General features: G+C 41.4%; 1 protein-coding gene across 1 annotated transcript in view; it reads left to right on the top strand.

Moving 5' to 3' along the window:
* Window positions 1–13464, top strand: part of SLC7A5 (solute carrier family 7 member 5) — a 114477-nt gene extending 101013 nt beyond the window's left edge. Inside the window, exon 10 of the mRNA XM_069216724.1 lies at window positions 8836–13464. Coding sequence (XP_069072825.1) covers window positions 8836–8891 — 56 coding nt within the window. The 3' untranslated portion in view covers window positions 8892–13464. The remainder of the gene's footprint in view (window positions 1–8835) is intronic.
* The last annotated feature ends 12035 nt before the right edge of the window (window positions 13465–25499 follow it).

Here is a 25499-nt window from a genome sequence, read left to right as displayed (position 1 = left end):
AACCAATATTTAAAAGATATAGCTGCTCTAATGAATTGGGAAAAATGGCACCTTTAAAAGAACTCCAGATTGGTGTTGGGGAGTTTGAATATGGTACTTACCTGCTGGAGATAGCTGAACTACTGGAAAAAACACAAGGTTGCAAAAAGTAACTCTTTATATTTTATGGTTTTTCAAACATATGTTTTCGCAAAATTATTGGGAAAATTAAGCTATGCTGCTTTGGCGTATCTCGGACTGCAGTATCTTGAAAGTGTGAACTGTTCATAAAAATATTTTAAAAGTCACAAAAGAATGCAAGAGTTAAAAAGAGTTAAATAGATACTTACCTGTTGCTCTCTTGGACGCAGTACAAGCTCCCAGCAACGTACCTATCTCTGTACAGGAAAAAAGCAGGATATTGTCCTAGTTGGTGCCAGTGGTTGATATGGTAGGCACTGCCACTCATTTTTTGGGGTTTGGACATATTTACCCAGCGCAAGAAAGCAAAAAATAGAAAAAGGGAGAGGAGGAGGTGAAATATAAAAAAAAATAGTGAGAAAGGGAGAAAACAGATGACAATAAAGCTGCAAGAGAAAGACAGGAAGTGTAGGCTAGGAGAATAAATAGGCATTAGGTGGAATCGTGACTTTCTGAGCGATTCTGACTGTAGATTCCCCACCTTTTGAATATCCCCAGGTGTCAGACTGGATCTGAACATTTTCTTAGCAGTAATTTTGCACGCCACTAATTGGTGCAACTCCGCAAAGTAACACAGCAGAGCTGCATCTAAGTGCCACCCCTGTGCTCCGATGTCAGTTCCTTTCTTGCTTTACCTTTAAACGTAGATCTGGTACTTCACTCCCATTTTCACAGGTTTCCAAATTCAGTTCCAACTTGCAAGGGAACAATGCCCCTTACCTAAAACTACAGGATTCAAGCCGTACGGTGATTGTTGGAAACAGATGTTGGTGACAGAACTGCACAAAGTGTGCCTTTGGTGTCTTGTCTCAGGAATGACTTCGTCATATACCTAAGGCGATCCAGTACTGTGATGTGCAGTTTTTTGTTGCTGAACAGAACGGTTAAGTCCTTTCCAAGCCAAGGACATGGGCGGCTCCTGCTGTTGAGGCATATCCCTTGACAGATCCATTTTGCAGTAGAAATCATTATGTTAGTCGAAGTAGAAGAGGAAACACAAAAAGGCAAAGCAGGGCTCAGTTCCATCCTGTCACTCTATCAAAAGAGAAGTCAAGAGGGCATCAAGGTGGCAGTTGGTCTCAAAGCCAATCCCCGCACGAGGAGCTGATTCTACAATTTATCCCATTGTGCAGAGTTAGCATTAGCCACGCCGCAGCAAGTCAAAATCTTCAAGGAGACCATGCTGAATATTTTCCTGGATTCTTCTGGCTTGCCTTCTGGCTCCAAGGATTTGCAGGGGCCCCCATAGTCTGTCCTCAGCACCCCTCGAACCTGCCTTGGGTTGTGCACCGATATCGATTCTGACTTCAGGATCTGCAAAAATCCATCTTTCATCAAAGCTGAAATCAACAATAGTGCCAGAGGGGGAACCAGTGCCAACTAGGATGTCAGACCACAACCCAAATACATCTTGATCCCCCAATTGAGATCATGCTCCGAATCCACCCCAGCAAACTTGCTTCCTGTATATCTCGTTTATGACAGTATACTACCACAGAGCCTTCCTCAGAAGCTTTATCACCTTTTTGGCTCCAATTCAGACCAAAGTTTACCTCTCAGAGATGATAGGTGCGATGATGGAAATGACTTACCCCCACATTATGATGACAGTTTAATTGTGGACTTACATGAGGCTAGTGGATTTGAATCTTCCACTGAGACATGGTTGTGATCCCCAGTTGGGCCACCAACAGAAGAGAGTGCTTCTTTTGCTGTAGTAAATCAACATGCAGGTTCTGGTCCTACAGCTCCCTTCTATTGAGGTTCTCATTAATTTCCTGCAGCCTGGGCCAGCTTTCTATGAGCACTATCCTCCATTTAACAAAGCCTTAATTAATCTCTGATGGGCACAGGGTATAAACCTTTCTCTTGCCCTGTAGTGAACAGGCAGGTGGTCAGAAATCTGGCACCAGGTGACCCTGACTTTTTGACACAACATCCTACTCCTCAGAGTCTGATGGTCTAGACTTCCACCAGCAAGGTGAACCCCAGCTATGACTCTCTGGACAGGGATTCAGATAGGATTGAGGCATTCAGGAAGCAAAGTTTGTATGACCCGCTTGGCCTTGAGGTCAATCAGTGCATTTTGACTACTTGACTGATATACACATGCCCTCTGGGACATGGCCAGCGATATGTTGGTGAGTTCTGGAAGAATTTAGGACCTCCCTGTTTCAAACCATTTAGTATGGTATGGTCAAGATGCCCTGAAATACGTCATTTGTGAGGGCTTGGATGCTACTGATTGCTTTGGGTGAGCATTCAGCACCTGCATGGTGCTTTATTGCCATATGTGGATGTGGTCCACCAGGTTTTCAGGAGATGTGCAGGTATTTTTGATATGACCCTTGATAAAGCTCACCTTTTGACTAAAAAGCTCACCCCTCCTTAGAGCGTTTTAAGGAGAGCCGGGCAGCAGCACATTGTTTATGCCCCACAACCAAAGGACAGTTTTGGTCTTTCTGAGGCTACAGTCCCAGCACCAGGCATTCTGCCTCTGCACCGGTCACCTCAGTCCTTTCATGGCCTCAGGCAAAGATCTAGAAGGCACTGTAAAAGTTCCTAAGGGCACCAATCCTCCCAGGTCACCCCCCTCCAATTGCAGCATTAGCTGCGGGTCACTTTTATTTGTCTTTAGTGACACATACGCATCCTGTAGAAGGCAGGATCAATACTTTCTGCCAGGGGGACAAGTCATCACATCCAACAAATGGGTCCTCTTGATTGTTCAACATGGCTATGCCCTGCCATTTTTTTCTGACCCACCAAAGCTTCCTCTCACATCGGAGCGACTTTCAGAGTAACACCTTTCCATCTTGCTGCAAGAGATGCGGCCTTTATTTTCCAAAGGAGCCATTGAGAGGGTTCCAGCATCAGATATAGGGTTGAGTTGTTACTCCTCCTGCCAAAGGATGGAGGCATCCATACTGTTATAGATATTTATCCTCTGAATGCCTTTCTGCAGGAGGACTGATTCAAAATGCTCACACTGGTCCAGGTTCTGTCTGCCTTGGATCTGGGAAACTGAATGGTATGCTTGGACCTGTCCAACGCTTATTTTCATATACCCATCCTGCAGTTCTTCGGATGTCACCTGCAGTTCAGGAGCATTTTTAGTTTGTTGGGCTCCCCTTTGACCTCACCCGTGTCCCTCCGGTGTTCACAAACGTGATGGTAGTGGTCACTGCCCATATTTGCAGGATGCGTATACCAGTTTTCCTCTACCTTGATGGCAGGCTTGACATATGCTGGATCTACAGTGCATATGAAGTCTGAGTGGACCCACTCCAGGGAGGCCTGTTGCACTTCATTCAGGTTCACAGGATGCTTCATGAGATCTGCACAGTGGTAGCTTCTCGACCACAGTTGGACCAGGGACAAATCCCTCCACCTGCCCCACACCAAGCTGACAGTGGTGATGGATCCATCACTGCTGGATTGAAGAGATTTCAAATGCGCAGTGGAATTTTCACACTGAGAAGATTTGAGCGTACCTTTTTTCATTAATGAAATATTAATTTATAAAGTTCTCCCACACTTTCAGAATAATAAAAAAAAAAAAAAAATTACCTCATCCAAGCTCAAACATGCTTCAGTAAACAATCAAAAGAGTAAACATTAATTGGGCGTTTGCTAAACCCACTGCTTAGACTTTTAGAGCATTCCAAAGCAGCATTTTCCAGCACTCTATGGCTTGGAATATCTAAAGGTATGAAAACGCTGCAACAGGACACGATGGTCTCATGCGAACCAATTTTGAAAAACATTGAAGCATTGAAGGAGTTTTTCACCAATGACATTGACGAAACATTGTAGTTATCCATGTACTTAGGCAGACATCAAGGCATTATGGCTTTTCCGCAATGTTGAGCGCCTTGATTTGATGTTTTAAAGGGGAGGCCTTTCATTATACAACGCTTATAGCATGAGAATGGCTGTAACAGTGCTAGTTTACCGATCTCCTCCACATGCTCTGGATACCTCTAAGGACGTTGCCGCCTGAAACAGATCTCCTCCCTAGCTTTCCAAGTCAAATCCTCCTTCCCAGTCTGCCACCCTTATTCCTAACGGACAGCCTCCTGAATTTCTCCAGGATATATATATTAACTAGTCAACAAGTGTATTTGGACATTTTAAAGGAGGCCAACTGCTCTTCCAGCAAAGCTTCCTATGCCTACAGATGGAAAAGGATCCGCAGCTGTTGTTTCAAACCTGCCAAAACCCAGAAGAAAGCTGTATTGATGGATACTTGTAAACACAGATTCCTCACTTTCTAATAGTCCTAGGTCCTAGACTGGATCTGGATTTCAACAGCAATTGCCTCTCGTGCTGATAGGTGGCACCATTGGACTCAGTGCCACCCTAGATATAGGCACCACCCCCGTGACATAGGTTCCTTTCTTTCCACGCTCATAGCCAAAGTACCATCACCATCACTGTAATTCAACATAGATAGTGTGCCAGAGAAAATGTCTTCCCCCAAAATGACTGCACAAACCAGATGTTGGTCACAGACCAGTGCAGCCTTTGGTTGTGGAGCCTGGGTTCCGGCCATTACTTGAAGTTTTAAGACAAATGCAGCCTGATCCAGTATGAAGTAAAGTTCCACATCATGGAACACAGGACAAGATCACCCTTGAAAACATAATCTTGCTCCTGCTTTGAGTCACAGGCCATTCTCATGCCATATATCGCAGGTACTCTCCCACTCCAAATCCTAATCTTGGTCCAGTCATTGTCCTAACACTGATTTCCAACCCAAAACTAATGTCAGCCCGTGCTAGACATATGTCACACTATGACAACACCAAAGCACACTCTCCAACGATAGATGATCCACACCAGCTCCCTTGACAATAATACTACAGCATCCTGGAGGATGTGTTTGGCTTCAATTTGGATGCACTTCAGGGCTTCAGAATATACCACATGACTACGAAGACAATGAGGAGAGGACAACTTGTATCCCCCTCACTACACTGATGCTGGACCATGCTTGATTTACAAAATGCTAGCCGGTTAGACACTGATATAGAGATTGAATTGGAACCTCCAGCAGGTTCATCCACATAGGAATATGAAAATGCCTCCTTTGCATTAGTTATCTGCAGGGCAACTGACAGTCTTGATTTACAACTACCTATAGTTGAAACAAAGTCAAATTTGTTGACAGAAATTTAACAGCCTGGTCTACCACCTCAGAGCCCTTACTGCCTCAGGCCCTGACTGTCACTTTAATGACAACTTGAACAAGGCAGTGTTTTCAAGCCTAGTCGGTCGTCCAGCAGCTGGATGACAAAGACAAGCTCTGGGTAGCCTGGCTTTTCTCACCCAGCATCTGATAACATAAAGGTTAGTGGCATAGGCATCCCCGAACAATGTAAATGCCAATGCCTTCCTTTCAGCGCCACCAGATAAAGAATTTAAGTGCATCACCACATTCAGCACAACGGTGGCCCTACAATCCTTCAGTGTGGTCTGTCTTCTAGGCCACTATAATACGCTTCCTGGGTCATAGCCAGCAAGAGCTTGCCGGCTGTCTGATGAATCAGTACATCCCTTCACAACAAATTCATGGCTTTCAAGCTGCTGCCGAAAGAGTGTTATTTGCTGATCTTGATACAACATGCGTATGCACCAGTGTCTTGATGAAGCGCCATGCAAGAAACAGATTTTTCCAGGGGGATCCAGGCATCCTGAATGGAGATGCCTTTTGATGGATCCAGGCTCTTTGGCTAAAAGGCTGACTTTGTGCTAGCATGGTCTAAACACAGCTGTGTTACAGCATGCCCAGTTGGCTTGCTCTCACCACCCCAGCAGTTTTATCAGCAGTAAAAAAAATCAGAGATTACTTATGGGTCTCACTTACCAGCAGGTACCCATCCTAACCAGTTCAGAAGCCTGACTTGTAATGCCTCCAGAAGATGCAGTGGTGCCCAAGGCTGTGGACAACACCAAGGGCAACATTCTTAACACCTCCTCCTCTTCCGTCACAGCAGGTATCCTCTGAGAGCCTATGAGCTCATTCTATCTTAACCAACACTGCCTCAACTTCATTGGCCAGGGGAGTTGCTGTCCTAGACATCTGCTAGACTACTACATGGGCATCCCTGCATACATTCACCAAGCATTACCACCTCGACAGAAAAGTCAAAGGAAATGGTCTTTTTGCCCTCTGTTCTGCAGAACATTTTGGTCTGATTCTGCTCTTTAGTCTACTCCTTAGACCAGTGATACTTATAGTACGGCCTGCGGGCCACATGTGGCCCTCCTGACCTTTACATGCGGGCCAGCGGCACTGGGCTGCTCTTAACTAGACTCAGCACTAACATTTAAAAAATTTAAATAAACAGGCAAGCATTTATTTAAGGTGAGTTCAAGGTAAAGAAAAGAGATAACAGAGGGTGTTCTGTAGAATGTAACATCAAAAACACCTTCATTTTTAAAGACATACTTGAAGCAAAAATGTAAAAGCATTATCAAGTCTGCTCAAAATTCAAAAAGTGTATTTCATTAACACACAGAAACTTCACCTTAGTACACCAGATTATATCACTGCCTTGAAGAAATATATTTTTTCAAAGTGATAATTTCCTAACCAGAATTTAGAAACATTCAGTCCCCCAACCCCCACCCGACAACAATGCCTTTGGTGAGCTAAGAGGCAAGTCAGCTATGTGCACTCTTTGGATGGCCTAGGTTTCAATTATACAAGAATATTATAGTTTATTAAATCAAACACAAGAAGGTTTTGTGCAGCACACATCCCGAAGTCATGCGAGGTCCTCATGTGATAATGAACAAAAAGCAGGGAAAGTGAAATAAAACATTTGCTTAGGATCACACAGTTTGGTTAAGTGGAGAAGCCGTGATTATTCCCAAGTTTATGGTTTCACGTTGTGCTATTCAGATACTAGAAGTAGATGCTTTGCTTCCCCTACACCCACCTTACTGCCAACCCCCGACTGCCACCCTGCTGCCATCAGTGTGGCCCTTGGTCACATCAAAGACCAAACTCTGTGGCCCCCGGGAAAATGTTTGTGAGTACCCATGCCCTAGACCATTCAGCTGGTAGGAGGTACTGCTTGAGTAGCTGTTTTAAAGGTGAGGAATCTGTGGAATTAACTGTTCATTAGAGGTAAGGTTCTTACCCTCAATAACATCTTTCTGGTGGATACTTTATCTAACCACAGAATCTTCTCTGCCCTCCGTTCTACCTGTTCTGTGGAATGGATTTCTGTATCTGTTCAAAAGGTCCTAGTTGAGGTTTGGCACACTGTCACCTCTGATTTGTCATCATTGTTCTGTGCATGGCACAGAAGAGTGCAAGACAAAAACTGATAGCTCGCGGGGTGGTGCCCATATGCTACTCCTGCTCATCACTTTCAGCGCAGCACAGGGCAACGAGTCACTCATCAGCATGCGGGAGCAATTGCTTTTGAAAATCCCGATCCAGTGTGGCCCCTGGGATTGTTTGCAAGGTGAAAAATCTGTGATTTGTTAAAGTATCCACCAGAAACAGTGCTACCACTATTAAGTAACTTGTTCTTTTGTCCTGTTTCCTCCATTTGGCCTAATCAGGACTGTAGTACATTTCTGCCAAGAGAGATTCTGATTTGTATAAATTCAAACAAGATAATCGTTATGGAGAAGGTGAATATATTTCTGGGAAAGGATTTCTTTATCCTGCATTGTGTTCTATTCTAACTATACAGTCACCAAATAATTCGCTTGCCGCATAAGCACAAAACAAAATCTTGTCAGTGACTTGGTTCTTAAGCGCCAAGATCACTTTCAGGTAAGAAGGATTCAGTATAGGGTACAGTCAAGTACACAGTTGCTTGCTTCAGGGATTATACCTCCATTGACGCCATAAAGGGAGGGTTCTGTCTGTAAGAGTAGCCCCCATGCATCAGAAAGTGAAATGGGGGTGGACTGTATCAGACCAGCAGCAGATCCAGGCATGCTTCACTAGCTGAAAAAAGGATGTCTGCATTATCCCCGCACAAAGTCGGTTGGCATACTAAGAAGCCTGCATTTGAATATTTAGAGGTACTGTAATCTACGACTATATTATGATGCATTGTATCACGAGTTGGCTTGTAGGTGGCAGAGTTAATATTTTTGGCCTTTGCACAACAATTCTGATGTCTTTGATCTGAGTCATACCAACCGTGATTGGTATTTTCATGGCACATTCTTTTGATTACAGATCGATTTTCTAACACAATGATTCTGAAGACTTAACATGCACGGTATTTCTGCTAACATATTTGGCACAGTCATCTGGGTGGACAGGTTTTTTCAGGCGTAATGAACGCCATGGCTATTTCGATGATTTTAGGAATCTCTGACGGGGTTGAGCTTTTTAGAAATGTCATGGTGATGTAAAACCAAACATTAAGTAGTTTTGCTTTATTCTGAACGAGGTCAAGCTATTCATATACCTCAACGTGACGCAGCTCCAAGTTTTCCCCGTTTGTTGTCCTCTAGTTGTGTTTATTCTGTGGACACCTGTGAAAACAAATTGTCCCTGGCAGGTTAATTAAAAATGTAAGTCTTGCAGTTGCATTTTTTCAGTCGTACTTGCAATTATGTTCAGCTGCTCTGAGTTGTGATTTAATGTGTTCTTTGTCTTTCTTTCTGCCAATCCAGACTCCACCACCGTGTTTTTCCAGAAGTTGCTGGCAGTGGTGCCACAACAATCGTAATTGTGCTGAAATGGTTTTAAAGACAAATCCTTGAAAAGACCCCGCAAGAGAAACATCCTACAAATCTGCTCGACGGAAGCACAAAGCCCGACCGAGGCCGTGGCTACTCTGTGAGCCGCGCGCTGCCGACGAAGGTGCTTGACCACCCCCAATGTATAGTGTGACCCCTGGTAGAATGCCCTTGTAGACATGAAGGAGGTGGAACCACCTTCAACTTCAGGACTTGAATGCTGATGCCCACCTTTGTGTTTCAGTTTCTTCATCCCTTAGTTGTTTCATAATTTAACATTAGAAACTAGTTGCCTCACTCGAAAACTAGTTGAGAAAACAAAGCAGAAAGAATAACAGGACCAACAGCCACTTGAAATCGAAGATGTCTCGAATTCTACAAACTGCTGAAGCACTTGCGCCAGCCGAGGGGAGAGGGACTGCATCTCAGCTGGCATCAGAAAAGAACAAGAATGTACTCTTCCTACAGTGCTTTATCAGCACAGAAGGAAAAACCATTACCCAACACGGAGGAGAAGAAAGAAGATTTAGGTCGTCCATTTGGACATTTTAGTTAAGCAATCTGTTCATCGATAGGTTAGAAGAACCATCGGAACCACTGAAATACAAAGGACACTGTCATGATAGGGTCTTTGCACTGATCCCAGGTGGCCTGCCAGACTGCTGCTCTGTAGTGATTTTTTCTTTATATTGTAATGTTTTAGATGTTGACTGGACACTGAAATCCCGTGGAATCTCACTTTCCCTTTACCCTTTCCCACGCGACCCTTAGTTTGGAAACTCCTTTAGTTAATATTATTTTGCACAAAAAAAGAAAAAAACTCAACAACGCCCAGGTTGTTTTGGCAGCGGGAAAAGAGTTTGTTTTGGAACCGGAGGGTGGGGTGGGGGGTGGGGCGGGGGTTTGACGGGTGGGAGGTAGATTTAAACATAACACCCAGAGCCTTGAGAGACAATCTCCTGCATTCTACTGAATCCCCACGTGTTGCAGAATAGATCTTGATGCCCATGGTTTGGCAATCTCACAATGTAGCGCCATGTAGGCAAGCAGTATTCTAGTCTTAAAACATTTTCACGCACAATGACTACAGAATGTCTGGACCACCTGCTCGTTTTTCTAGAGATTTACTAACCTTTTGTGCACTCCTAATTAAGATAAAAGGGCCACTTTTTTGGTTTAATTTAAAAATGTAACATTTGTCTTCTGTAACCTTCTGAAATATGAAAGGCACACTTCTTTTTTTTTTAAACTTGATCATGCTCTTCAGTGATCCTATCCTATGTGTGTCTGCATCAGACATGGGTGTTTTTCGCTGCACGGTAGGTATTATTCATTATGGATAACAAAAGAAATACCGGGGCTGTTATCAAAGATGGAAAGACAAAACAAAGTGAATAGTTCATTTCGTTTAAACATATTGAGGTCTCTGAACACAATTGTGTAACTGTGGCCGTGGCATGCATTATAGCCTGCATTGGATGTTGCAGAATTTCCTAAAACATTTTGTGATTGGGAAATTGTGTAGTGGAGAGTTTCCAGCGTAGACGTGGCAGCCAGAGCAAATCATAGGTTATCCCATCTCAGCTCTGGCACTGACTGCTTTTGTGGCCGCCAGCATATCACATTGCATCCTTTGCCCACATTAGTATGCCAGTGCAAGTGGATAGTGAAACAGGACGCAAGTCCTGCACAATAGCGGAGAGCTTATTTGTCCTAGAACCAATGTCTCGTTCCAGAATCCAGTGTACGTTGAGAAACCGGTTGGAAGAAACTGTATCAGTGATAGGGATATGGCAAGTAAGCCATCGTGGACCAAAAGATATCTCCCTGCAGTGTGAATTCTAAACTGCAGGCGTGATATATGCACAGAAGTGGCTCCCATTGTGCTACTCCACTGAATGAAGCGGCTACTGAAGCAGGCAATGGACTGTACCGCACTGTACTCGAACACTGGTACCATTGTTCATGGCCAGTACGGCTGATATTTATATTCCACTCCTGCTATGTCAGTGTACCCTTTATGGTGGACGGTGCTTTGTTTCACAGTGCTGGCAAAGTTCTCCTTTGTAAAGAATAACATCATTGTCTGTAGCACTGTGAGGGGCATTAAAATAAAATTATTACTTTTGGCTCCAAAACTTTTACCATTGTTCACCTTTTCTCTATGTTTGTCGTTGGGATTATTAAACCCATCCAGACTTTGATCAAGAGCAACTTGTCCTGTGTAACCAATTCTCTCCTATCACTATGCAGCATAGTAATCATTTGCCTAACCGTTTATGGTTACTTTCTGCATTGATTCAAAACTGTTTCCTGTTGTTTTTGTCCGATGTGTTGGTTTCTTGTCGAAGAAAAAACTAAATGAAATTACAAAAGGACCTATGGAATGAGTTTATCAGTCCTCATTTTGAAGTTAGAAATGTGTCCGACAGTCTACATCTCTTGTGTTAGATTTTTGGGCTGAGCGAGGAGGCTTTTAATGGAAGGTATGATTACCTGGTCAAGCTAGAGGTATGCCTTTGCTTCCTCTTTAATGAATAATCTGACCAAGAATTTGCTTCATGAGGAAAATCTACGAAACTAGCACACATATTAGCCTGGCCAGTGACCTTCCTGTATGTGTTTATTGTCTTTCTTTATCTATGGGTGAGTGTTTTTTCGTTTTTATTCTGAATTGTTGTGTTTGCTAATATACATATAGTAAGGCCTTTTACTGTATTTGTAGACCGGAAAATATGTGGCCTGCTTAGTAACTATTTTGGGCCCAGTGTTTTCACCGATAGAAGGTGGGGACATAACCCCCCACTTTAAGAGTATACAAATATTGGAGTCAGTTCCAAAAGTTAACATTTCCACTTATTTGATTAGCAGGCGACACTCTGGAATAAATGGAACCATTTACTGTAACTGCACTGGTCACTATTTCTAGTGACACCTTTTTACAATAAAATCAAAACTGTCTTGGGTTGAAGAAATAAGGATGATAAAAATAAGTGCAGTAAACGCACAGTGCTGCTATTACCAATCTGATGCAGCATATACATTTAACCGAGGAATTGTTCCTTGGCGGGTTTCCTTTCTAGTCCTCCATCTTTCTCTTCCAGTCTTTCTCCCGTATATCCATTTACTTTCTCAATTTATGTAAGATGATCTGGGAAAGAGAGGCCATTGTGTGGTGTCAGTATTAAACTAACCTTTAATACTAATTATCCTTGGGTAACATTAATACCTTTATTTAACATTATTGTGTTTGCTTTGTTTACGCAGCGTGGCAGATAATGAGAGTGCTAAACTTCACTGTCTTAGGAACACACCCTCACTTTGGTGGAAGGAGTAGAGAAATATTACAACTGCAATAGCACAAGAAGGCAGTACTTATGTGCTTGAAAATACATCCATAGCACTGTTGTGTCTGGCTCCTGTTAGAATAAAAATAGGAGTGAAGGAGATCCCCAACAGTGATGCCTTGTCAAAAGGGCCCTAGATGTTCTTACAGATGCTGCTCCTTGGGTAGAAGTGAGTTCTGTGCAACAGTTCCATCTAAGTAACTTGACAGTCGAATACGAGCTGTCCATTGAAACAGTAAAATTACAATTTGAATAACCTCCTCCTACCACACCAACCCTGCTGCCGCCACGAGGAAGACCCAGAACCAAAATGCAATTAGCTACTTACTTAGCTAAATGTGACCACCTTATGAAGTTTACCTTTGTACCTCGCCTTTTATGAAAAGCATCACCATTTTACAAATTGTAAATGTATTTAAGTTGAAAGGAAAAAAGAGATGTATCAACTTCGTGTTTCATTCTGTGTAATTGCTGTTTTCATAATTCTGTACATGTTGTTTGTTTAAGTAGGCTCTCTATTTATTAAGTATATTTTCGTTTTAGTCTTAAAAGTAAGTATATTTTAGTTCTAATTTTCCCGATGCTGTTATTGGGTTGTTATGAAGCTCTTGTTAATTAGGAGCAACAGCGAATTAAGTTGCATTGTCTTATCACTTCCTTCATCGTGAAAACCGATCTCTTGCCATGTTTTCTTGTTTGCATAAATTGCTCCCTTATGAGACTTATGTTTCAGACATCACAACAAGCAGTATAACGTATGGTGTTGATTATTGACACTGTCATCTATTTTTTGGCAACTCTTAAAATCCTCTGGTCGCTAGTGCTGAACTCCAATGCGATAACAGTTGTGATACATGCAACTCGTTTCTTTCCTGGTGCTGTACTTGTCATGCTTTTGCACAAGTCCAGGATGGCTGGCCAGTCATCAGTAGACATCTAACCTTTCTTCAGAACTAGGCATCTATTAGCAGGATATTGGTCGGCCATGTACAATATTTTCTCTTAGAATTTTGGACATTGCGGGATTACATCCCAGCACTGTAATGCTGGATTTCTTCTCACATGTGATTGAGGCAGAAAGCTGGCATAAAAAAACCAACACTCCCACCAGGACCAGGCTACAAACACACCAATGTTTACATCAAGATTATCTGTTCAGTCTTTTCTGCCACAATGTTCTTATTTTTGTATTCAAATAAAAAAAAAACTAACAGTGTTTTTATCATTAACGTCTTTTTATTTCATACTTGTTATTTTGCTTTAATGGTTTTAATTTAATGTTTTGTAGCTCAGTGACATTATATTGCAATGATAAATGTATGGTGAGCTTGAATGTTATTTGACTTTTTAAAAGGAGAAAAGAATGCCATTGTTGTTAAAGTAGCCTTTTCGAGCATACATTTACACTTTTTCATTTTTTGTAGGAAGCTAAGATCCCTGTTAAGGCTGGGGAGTTGTTTACAATTAGCAGTGGGTTGGTTGGGAAGTGAAATAGGTCCCATTTTATCGAGTAGGAGTGAAACCTCTGGACATAGTGTTAATGTGAAAGTTGTCTGTTAAAGTAATACAAAGAGTATCAGCTTGCGGAAGGATCACTATAATACTGAATGATTTGAAGGTGACATCTGCTATTGCGGTTCCATAATATCCATCGCTGTTTTTGGTTTGCTACACACAAGAAATACCTTCTGTTGGTAGAACTCGTGGCAATGGCACATTGTAAAGAATTCCAAATTTCCATCAATGTTAACTGAAGGTAGCCAGGGTAAGCAGCTGCTATCCTTGACTTACCCTTAGACACCCCCAATATTGATCGTTCTACACATAGTCTGAAAATTCAAGGAATGTCAGGAAAAGACAAAGTGGAAATCAGTCCTCGAAATATGACTCAAAGGTGGGAAGAACTTGACTTCCAAGAAGAGATCTGCTTCCTGTGAAACCTGTCAGCGTGATGAAGGATTGAGCTATTTTAGCAAAACTGTCAGCATGTGACTAGAGACACATGGGTGTTAGACATTGTACATTAGGGGACAGATCCAGCTCTAAAAGCTTTTTTACTTTCTGTTTTTCTCCAGCATTTGATCTTTCAAAGATTCACATGCCTTACTTATTCCACCCTTGATAAAAATGCTAATAAAAATGTTAATACAACAGTATAACCCTGACAGTCAATAACATTGAGATTTCATAGATTATATGCAGTCTATTCACATCCTCACCAGTGGTCCAAATTTCAGCCAGCCAGAGACCACTGTTTCCTTGTCAGAAGATTCCAACTGTCATATATTTTATCGCACCTTACAGTGCAGAATCCTATGGAGAAACCATCTCTAAAAGTAGATTGTAATAAAGAAATCATCTTCTATCGACATGTCTGAGCTCGGCCAGAATGAATTTCTCTTCAGGAATTGTAAGGCAAATAAGATCCAAATGCATAATTCGCATTCATAATACCTGTACTGCGATACCCAGCTACAGCCAAAACAATGTGACATCTATAACACACTTTCAACAAAGACTTTAAAAGATAGAGGAAGGAAGTTGGCTTTAGCTATTATGGAGGAGAAAGTAGAAATTTCCATTTCACGTCAAGGTAGGCAACTTTAGCTCCTACTGAGAAGTCTCTGGGCAAGATTTTAAAGCTGGCATTAAGGCCTTCTGACCTTGCTTGTAAAGGTCAGACCATCAGGTCAGCCGCCAACTGCTGCCTCCACACAGGAGAGTGAGATTCCGGGAAAGCCTTCTTACAATACTAAAAGAAGGGTGATATCCATTGAAGTAGTGGTGAAAAGCCTGAGATAACTGGGGTAACCCCATCATTGATGAAAAAAAAAAAAAACAATGCAAACTTTCAAGACACAGGCAAGTCAGTCACCTATAAACAAAATTTAGTGGTCAACGACAGCAACATCATGATCAATAGTACAGCCACCTATTTCTAGTACTGAATTATGGGACACACCTGTATGCCTGGGTAGACAGCAAACAAGGAGTGAAACACCAAGCCTTAGCTTCCCTGGCTAACAAACAGCATGCACACAAATATGATCTTGACAGATTTTACTGTCATGTACAAAACTAACCAGTCGAGAACAATTTCTACATAACATAGGTACTCCTGTGAACAGCGCAGTGATAGTGACAAAGTGAGTAGCAGTTCACTAGATAACATGAAGAAACAAAAAACAGGTATTACGAAGAAATATTAACGTTTCTATTTTCTAGACTGTCTCCAATGTATAGTACAGATCAGGCGAATAACAACCAATGTGAGTCTACATAACAAGGTGCATCTTCATGTTAACTAGCATACTGTCAATGGGAGCGCTGTCAAAAACACAGTTGCCCACACTGTCAACGGCAATAAATAAATTATTGTCGACAATGAGCACATCACCTTCAGGGATAAGAACAATACTTCCATCAACATCAATAGAAATGCATAGGATCCACCGTTGATGAAGAAAGTGCCGTCGATAAGACCACTGTTGCCTACACCGTTGATGAAATAAAAATTTACTGAATCTCAAATTTTAAATAATATAGGTACTACTGTGAATGGCGTAGTGATAGTTATAAAGCGAATAGTAGTTCATTAGATAACATAAAGAAACAAAAATCAGCTATTAGGAAGAAATATTCACATCACTATTTTCTTGGCTGTCTCCAATGTATAGTACAGCTCAGGCAAATAGCAACCAATGTCAGTCTACACAGGAAAATGCATCTTCATGTTATCTAGCATACTGTGATTGGGAGCACTGTCAATAACACAATTGCCTACACTGTCTACTGCAATAAAGAAATTATCATCGACAAGGAGCACATCAGCTTCAACGATAACAAGAATACTTACATCAATGATCATTGAAATGCAGAAGATTCACCGTTGTTGAAGACAGTGCTATTGACAAGACCACTGTTGATGAGAGAAAAAAACGGAATCTCTGCCAATAGAGCCTTCAGCTAAGAGGCTGCTAGCTCCTCCAGACTCAATACATTCTCTAATGCCACCCTTGCAGACTATGATAGTGTCTCCGTTACCATTACTTCCTCCAAAGAGTTGTTACAAGATGATTCTTTGGGCCAGGAAGGGAAAGATATTTAAGAAGAATCCAATTTAGATAAAACAGAAGCTTTCTTTAGTGAACAGGGGGATCAAGAGAGTGGCCAAGAGGCTATTTAACCTTATGACCTCAGCATACAGTATGTGGACTCAGAGGAGGAATACAAGCAATGTAATCCTCTTCCTCATAAGGCACAGCAGTTCTGCTCGCCTAGATTGTTAGGTGAAGAATTTAAGAGGCATAGCTGGAGCCCACCTCCTCCACAAATGGTTCAAGTATCATTGTAGTGCTAAACAGCAAGTAGGATAGGGTCAAAGATATTTATCAAAGACTCCCTTCAACATCCAATCGAGGCTGGCATTCGGAAGGCGTATTCACACCTCATCAACCAACATTAATACAAGTGGATTGGAAACCAAAACACAGCCCTAGAAAGAAAACACCTGAGAAGACATCACTTAAGGGACATGCTTCTTACATTAGAGTGAATAGAAGTACTGATGGGGATGTATCAAGTACAGATGAAGCCAATTAGGGAGCTGCAGGGCCTCTTGAATGAGGCAGATGATTCTGATGACGTTAAATCACATCCTTTTGAGAATAATGATGATGATGCAAACACAGCTCCCTAAGACAATCTGGCAGCCCTGAGCAGAGATTCAGATTGGAATTATTTCATAATTCCAGATTGTGCAAGTTCTGAACCAGTAATATGGGATAATATCTGAAGATTTCATGCCCTGGTTAAAAAAAATCTCAGTCTCCAGACTATTTCTATGGAAGCTTAGCTTTAGCCATTTTGGAGGGAAAAGTAGAAGTTTCCTTTTCACGTCAAGGCAGGGCTAATATAACCCCTACTGAGAAGTCTGTTAGTGCTAGATCTATTCCCATATTTTAATATCTTGGGAGGAAGGGATTCTCATAATGGAAACCCCATCAACGGTGTCTATAAATCTACCTAAAATACAGAAGAAATACAAAGCTACAAATTTGGCCCCTGCATGTATTTTGAATCAGATCAAGACAAATAGGTGCTGTCAGCCGCAGTGTAATGCAGGTCTAGAAACCCTTCACAGATAAGGAAGCCTGTAAATGGGATGCCATGGAAAGGAAGGAAAAGTATTGGCCATAGATGCATTGAAGATTGCTAATGCATCAGCCAAAGTTGCAAGATTTGTAGACAACTGTGGCGTGATATAGTGGCACTATTGGAAAAACTGCCAGAAGAAGACAAGGTCATGGCAAAGCCAATCACGAACACTTCAGAGCAAGCATCTTCTATCCTAATAGATGCAGCTAAGGATTTGTTGACATGCATCTTTAGGCAGATGGGTAAGGCAACTGTGATGCGTAGATATGGATGGCTAAAAAGTACATAATTCAAGTCAGAAGTACAGTCTAGGTTACTGGACGTTCTCTTTGATGAGGCTAACATTTTGAAAAAAAAAAAGCTGACTATACGCTGCAAGAAACAAAAACTGACATAGAGACAGCTATGTTTTCAGGGATGCTACTAAATAAGCAGTAGTTTAAAGGATACAGGCTCCAAAGTCAAAAGACCTATAACCAAGGATCGTTTTTTGACCATATCGGCAACATGGATCCAACTGGCAACAATCAAGACAACGGAGGTCCCAATCGTACACAAGGGTCAAGGACAAAGAAGAAATCAGTCCTCAAAATATGACTCAAAGGTGGGAAGAACCTGACTTCCCACAAGAGATCCGCTTCCCATCAAGCCTACCATTGTGCTGAAGATTTGAGCTACTCCAACAAAACTGGCAGCATATGACTACAGACCAATGAGAGTTATACATTGTCCCTATGGGTCACACTGTAGAATTCGTTGAAAGCCCACCATTATTTTCCCCAGAAAAGAAAAGCACAAACAAATGCAAGAAATATTAATGAAGATATTTAGACTGATCAACAAAAAAGCCATGGAAGAAGTACGAACAAAAGAACAATTTCAAGGCTTTTACTCAGTATTCTTTCTCATACTGAAAATATCTGAGGATTGGCAGCCAGTCCTGGACCTAAAGAACCTAAATAAATTATTGAAGCGCCAAAGATTTTAAATGGTTACATTACAAGAGGCAGGAACTTCGTTAACAAGTGGTCGTGTCCAGGCTCAAAGAGCACTGCATTTGCTATAATTTAAACAAGCAAGTTCATTAATACTTTCCATCCAACTCCTCCAATTGCAAGTGTCATGCAAAGTAAAAAGAGAGAATAATAAGCAAGAACTATTATTCTGATTGCCTCAGCATGGACCTATCAGCACTGGTATGTGGAATTGTGGAACATGTCAGTACAAACACCAATCCAGTTCAAGCCACATCTTCAACAGCTTTCAAGAAGCAGAGGATAGCTGCTGCACCAGGAGCCACAATTGTTGAGACTGACAGCATGGTTCATCAAGTCAAGACATACAGTTTGGACTTTTACCAATCCCTGAAAGCTGCAAACAAGTGTTGAAAACAACAAGGGTGCCTTCAATGGTTAGAACATACAATCTAAACTGGAAATCTTTCCTATAATGAGCTACATAAAATAAAACAGAACCCACTAGAAATGTCACTTCACCAATTTTTGCCTTATCTGTTAAGATTAGCAAAAGCTGAACTACCAATTGCATCAATTAAGGTTTGTATCATGATTTTTAAAGGCATCTGAAAAAGTATCTTTATTTTATCCAAAAATATTAAAAGAATTTCTGATGAAACAAACAAATATTTTGCTGTCTTTTTTTCCAAATCCAACAGCAGCAGCTAAGAGATCATTCCATTCATTGGATTTTAAAGAGATGTCTTTCATTTTTTTTTAGTACGACAAAATGCCAAACTACATATCAGTTCTTTGATGCGTTTGGCTCGGTAAACCAGAGCAATCCAATAATCAAGCAGACCCTGGCAACATGAATTCTCATGCACTGATGAATAGATCATTGACAAGGAACTTTAAAGCACACCTGTTAGAAATGAGGTCTCTAGTTGGTAACCAGTTTACACCCTATCCAAGAAGGGACCCTCTTTCTAGACAGGGCAAGGGAGTCACACGCCTGAGATAATCCCTGCTCACCCCCTTTGTAGCTTGGCATAAGCTGTCTGGCTTCTCTCAGAGGCAATGTGTAAATTATTTGTACAATGTTGTTAAAGATTTGACGCCTAGGAACGATGCATGGAAAATCCAGACGCAACGCAGCGATGGATTCATGCAGAAGCAGGCAATGCATCGACTTCACCAGTGCTACGTCAATTTTTCAGGAGTGTGGATTTTCTCTCAGGTTTTACCAGCTTCTCATTCCAGGGGCCCAGGGACTGGATGTGGCACAACTTGGCAAGTCAGGGGTCTCAGCAAGAGAGACCAGATGCTGGCAGATGAAGTCTTTGATGTCACTGAGACTTCACAACAGGAGGCAAGCTCAGTTCAAGCCCTTGGGGAACCTTAAAAAGCAGGATGTAGAAACCAAAGTCCAATCCTTTCATTCCCAGGGCAGAAGTAGCAGCAGAAGTTCAGCACAGCAAAGCAACAGGCACAGTGACAGGTCCTCCTCAAGCATCCAGCTCTTCTTCCTGGCAGAATGTCCTCAGGCCAGAAGTCTTCTGAAATTGTGGGGCAGGCAGTCCAATACTTATACTAATTTCTTCCTTTGAAATAGGCAAACGTCAAAGGAAAGTATTTGTAGTTCACAAGCGCCTGCCTCTCTCTGCCCTTGCCCCAGACACACACCAGGGGGTTGGAGACTGTATTGTGTAAGGAAAGACACAGCCCTATTGAGGTGCAAGTGTCAGCTCCTCCCTCCACTCTAGCCCAGAAAGACCCATCGGGATATGCAGGACACACCTCAGCTCCCTTTGTGTGACTGCCTAGAGTGAATTCACAAACAGCCCAACTGACAGTCTGAATCAGACGTGTATTCAGCAGCAAGGCAGAGGCACGGAATGGTTAGGCAAGGACATTCCCACTTTCTAAAAGTGGCATTTTCGTTAGGCAAGAAAATTCCCATTTTCTTAAAGTGCCATTTTCAAACTTACAATCTAAAAAACAACTTTACAAAAAGATGTATTTTTAAAATGTGAGTTTAGAGACCCCAAACTCCACATCTCTATCTGCTCCCAATGGCAAATTACTTTTAAAAGGTATTTAAAGGCAATCCCTATCTTAACTTATGGGAGAGACAGTCCTTGCAATAGTGAAAAACACATTTAGCAGCATTTCACTATCAGGAGATGTAAACACACTAGTACATGTCCTACCATTTAAATACACTGCACCGTGCCCATGGGGCTACCTAGGGCCTACCTTAGGGGTGCCTTACATGCACTAAAAGGGAAGGTTTGTCAGGTTGACATGGCCGTTTAAAACTACACACACAGACACTGCAATGGTAGGTCTGAGACATGGTTACAAGGCTACTTATGTGGATGGCACAATTAGTACTACAGGCCCACTAATAGCATTTGATTTACAGGCCTTGGGCACACATGGTGCACTGTACTAGGGACTTACCAGTAAATCAAATGTGCCAATCATGGAAAATCAATCGTAATCACAATTTACAGAGCATATGCACTTTAGCACTGGATAATAGTGTTAAAGTGGGCAGAGTCCTAAAGCCAACAAAAACATGTCAGAGAAAATAGGAGGAAGAAGGCAAAGGTTTGAGGATAACCCTGCAAATAATTGTCATTTCCAACAACACTGCACAAGGGTGATGTGGGAGACAACAGCCCTTTTTTGCTGGACTTTCTCTAAAAATACATTTGTAAAGAAAATGCATCAAAGACAACATATGCATTCACTAAGTATTACTGCACTGATGTGGAACAATGCAGATATAGGAAGGGTAGTGCTTAAAATTCTATTAACATAAAGTAAGCCTCATGTCCACCAACCACTGTGTTGGATACTGCTATGATATTCTTAATTCAAGACTATAAATCTGAAAACTGTGCCAATGATGGAGAACTGTAGTTTCAGATCCGTGCCATTTCCCTTGACACTTAACAGCAAAATGCAGGCTTATGAAACCTAAGTATGGGTAAAGGGCCATGCCTGTGATGTCATCAAGGGTTGAAGTGACACATGGGGTCACCAGCTATTCCTGGAATTTTGAGTAATCTGCATCCATGCAAGTGTCCTTGATCAATTTAAAAACACAGATCTTGAAGTGAGCAAACAGAAGTCAATAAATCCGAAACAAACAGAATCTGAGCAGAACTGTTGATATTGTGAATATTTTTCTCAACTATAAATTATAACTACAAATATTGGATTCATTATGTGGTCTTACAACAATGCCATTTTGTGAACAAGATAGTGTTATACTGGCCAACACCATCACTGCCATATCTGTAAACACCATATGTTATTCTTCTAACCAAAATAAACATATTTTACATCAATTACAATGTTTGTACATAAGGATTTAAAGAGTCTTATGCCCATCTTTGTTGCTTGTCAACCTTAGAAACGTCAGTTTTTAACATCAGAAGATCTTGGGGAAAGCTATTTTTTTCCTATATTTTATAAGATGGTTGCCTTCCTTTGTCCTTCAATTAGTTGTAATGCATTGCGCTTTAGGCCTCTTCTGTTTTAATGTGGCAAAACAAGCAGTTTGATCTAGTGTGTGAATTCCATTCTTTCTACAATTCCTACCAGAAGGGAATTCATGCCTCAAAACTTGATTCTGTATGATAAATGATAACATGTTATTGGGGATAATGCCTTAATAAGTATCTGTACTATCTTTTACAGTATAGACTTAAAAGGCCTAATGAGATTTATTGGCGTGCATATTGTCATAAGGATAAAGTAGTGCTAATACAGAATAGCTATTTTAGAAACTGTTCAAGCAATTTGTTTTTTACCATAATAAAGATGTGTGTGATTCAACAGCTTTTATACTGAGTCCTCTATGATGAAGTTACGTTTCCACCTTGCCCAGCCCCAGGTAAGCAATCCTCACAAGTAACAAGTTACTAAGTGCCCTCAACCAGTAGCTTGTTACCAAGCACCAGTGTCTAGCAGGACATTAGCATGCCAACCTCATCAGGCAACCATCACCTCCAGGCCAAAGTCTACCTAACCCTGGGTCTGCTAACAAGAGGGGTAACATACTATGTACATTATTTGGAGCTGTGCCTGCATCAAGGGCATTCCCACCAAAAGGCCAGCAGCCTAATCACATGGTAGTACTAAGATATGTGGGGAGGCTTTACATATCTGAGTAGATCAAAGAGTAATTGTAGCCTAGGATTCTCACTAACAAACTGTACTGTTGAGTATTTTTATTCGTTTTGCTTGTATGATATTGATTATTTTATAATCGCATTTCTAATTCAGATTTTCTATAGTAGGTTAGGGTGTGATAAATCCCCTTTACTATCTTTTCCTATTGTTTGTGCATCGATTTGGGAGATCAGAAATGGGGTAGGCTCCTCTCACGCCCTGCAAGTTCTATATCAGATGTGTTGTCCCTCATGTACCATTTTTCCAGTGTGCATAGGCTAATAGGGAAGGGTGGAAGGGTATAACATACCTGTCCATTTACCCTTTTGCCTTTTTTCCAGAGTCACATGTACATCCACATCTATAGGAGGGATTAGGTAAATATGACCAAGAATGCCCCCACAAAAGGAGGTTGGGATAACACAACATGGTGCCCATCACTAGATAGCCCCTTACGGACAGACCCCAAGTTTCAAATGCACACTGGCACCCAAACAGAATGTCAACCCATTGTCAGTAGGTACTAATAACTCATTAGGTGTCCCCTAGGTATACAGCCAGAAGGTTGTAGAAAAATATTGTGATTAGGCCTGGACAAAATTTGAACTACACAAAAGTAAGTGTAGTCATTTTGATAATTTTACTTAACAAAATGTGTGCAAAATTACAGAGATTATGCCATTACACTACATCATGTAATTTCGAACAGACATTTTAATGCAATAGGTACTATTCGTATATTTTTTTAATGTGAGCAACATTTGAGGTAGATGTTTCACCCGAGCGAACCATTCAGGTAATTTTTGTGCGTGAAACTACAAATCGGAATGCGAACAGCAGTGTTTTGAACACAACTGACTGTTTCTTTAACATGAGCTGCCAACAAACATTTCAGGTAGATGTTTTACCGAGCGGATTGTTAGGATAATTGCTGAGTGTAAAACTATAAATCTGAATAAAAGCAGCAGTGTTTTGAACCCAAGCAAAACTCGAAATTACAGTTTTAGTTAAATTTTTACAGGTAATTTTTCAGTGCAAGATGCATATCTCGTAATAACGCTTAAAATCGCTTCATTTTGCAGTAGTTCTGTGTACTTATGCTACACAAAAGAAAATGGGTTAAAAATATTGTCAACTCAAAAATATCGTTGGACGGGATAATGTAGTTTGGAGTATTGTTTTTTCTTGTATATAATGTTTTTTTTTTTTTTTACTTAGGGCCAGCAGCGCGGCAGGCTGCAATGTTGGCAGTGCGTACCCCTTTGCCGTCATCGCACCGCCGTCGGACAAACCTATTACAAAAACACAGTTGACATGGCGGTCCCCTTGTGGCAGTTAGGTGATGACAGCTGGCCTTCGCAGTACGTTCAGAGCAAAGCACCAGAAGAGTGTACATTGGATGGATTAAAAAACAACACAGCTGACATCCATTGGCCAAGTGGACACATCTGCAAATCACACTATATAACACACCCCATCCCAGACCATGATCCTTTGCCTCTTCATTGCAGCACAGCAAGACATAGACCACCCCACTTTTTGTAATTTATGTTACATAAGGCAGCCCTTTTTTCCTATCCCATTTTACACCTTTCACGCGCTTTTTCTAATTTTCCATTTATTGTTCCAAATATCACTTGTTTTGATTAGTTGGTCACTCTCACCCACTTTAATTTCAGTCATGTCACTCCTCAAAAATCCACGTTTTTTCAGAGGATGAACTGAGGCATGGTGGATGAAATCATAAGAGTAGAGCCACAATTGTTGGGAGCCCATGTCCAACAAAGTCCTCTCAGTAGGAAAATGGGAATGTGGCAAAGGATAGTTGACAGAGTGAATGCTGTAGGCACCACCTTGTGCACACAGGAAAATATTAGGAAGAGGTGAACGACCATAAGATGATGAAAGTATTTTGTGGGGCTGCCAAGCTGGATGATGGATGAATTTAAATTTTAACTGCACTATAGCCATTAAGGGCCCGATGTATGACGCCTTTTTGCAGTCGCAAACATTGAAAATTGATGTTTGCGATTGCAAAATGGGCAGGTACCCTGTACCATTCCTACTTTACGAGTCGGTATGCATTTACCGACTCGCAAAATAGGGATTGCGACTCGCAATTAGGAAAGGGCATCCTGAGGGCATCCCTTCCTAATTGAGACTCGCAGTGGTATGTACGATTGTTTTGTGACCGTGGATGTGGTTGCGAAACAATCACAATTATCACCAATTTCAAATTGGTGTTAACCTATTCGCAAACAGGACGGGGTCCCCACAGGACCCCTTCCCCTTTGTGAATTGTAGCGAAAAAATTAAAATAAACTTTTCATTTTTATTTTTTAAATGCATCCCGCTTTTTACTTTAAGGAAAATGGGGCTGCGTTTTTTTAAAAAACTGCTTTATTGAAAAGCAGTCACAGACATGGTGGTCTGGTGTCCCCAGCAGGTCACCATCCCTGTGAGTGCTGGCAATTGAGTGCTGGCAATTACCAATGGGATCGCAAATTGCAACTTACCTCATTAATACTGATGAGGTAGGGAATTTGCGACCTTATTGGGATTCGCTAACAGTGTGCTTAACACTGTTGTACATTTTGTTTCACAATTTGCGATTCCCAAATGGAGTGCACGTTGAGTCACAACACAAAAAGTTGTATATCTGGCCAAAAGTGATGTTTATTCTTTCTCTTACATTTTTGTTGGTCCTCTGTTCCTTGGGGCCATTTATTTGATCTATGAGTGGGGGTGTGTGGTATCCTTATATGTTTCTTTCCTAGGCCTCCTTGGTCTCTTCTATGTTTTACCTGTATTATTATGTCATGGTTTGTTCCATAAAGAATGTTTGGAGGTAAATGAGAAGCTGTGAAGGCAGCTGGGAATTAGATTCTACACATCTCAGCTGTGGCTGGAGTTTCTCCCTTACAATAAAAGCATCTTGAATGTATCACAA

This window comes from Pleurodeles waltl, chromosome 12, assembly GCF_031143425.1.
Source record: "Pleurodeles waltl isolate 20211129_DDA chromosome 12, aPleWal1.hap1.20221129, whole genome shotgun sequence".
NCBI lineage: Eukaryota > Metazoa > Chordata > Amphibia > Caudata > Salamandridae > Pleurodeles > Pleurodeles waltl.
The sequence above is the reverse complement of the archived record's forward strand: the minus strand, read 5'-3'. Positions and strand labels throughout refer to the sequence as shown.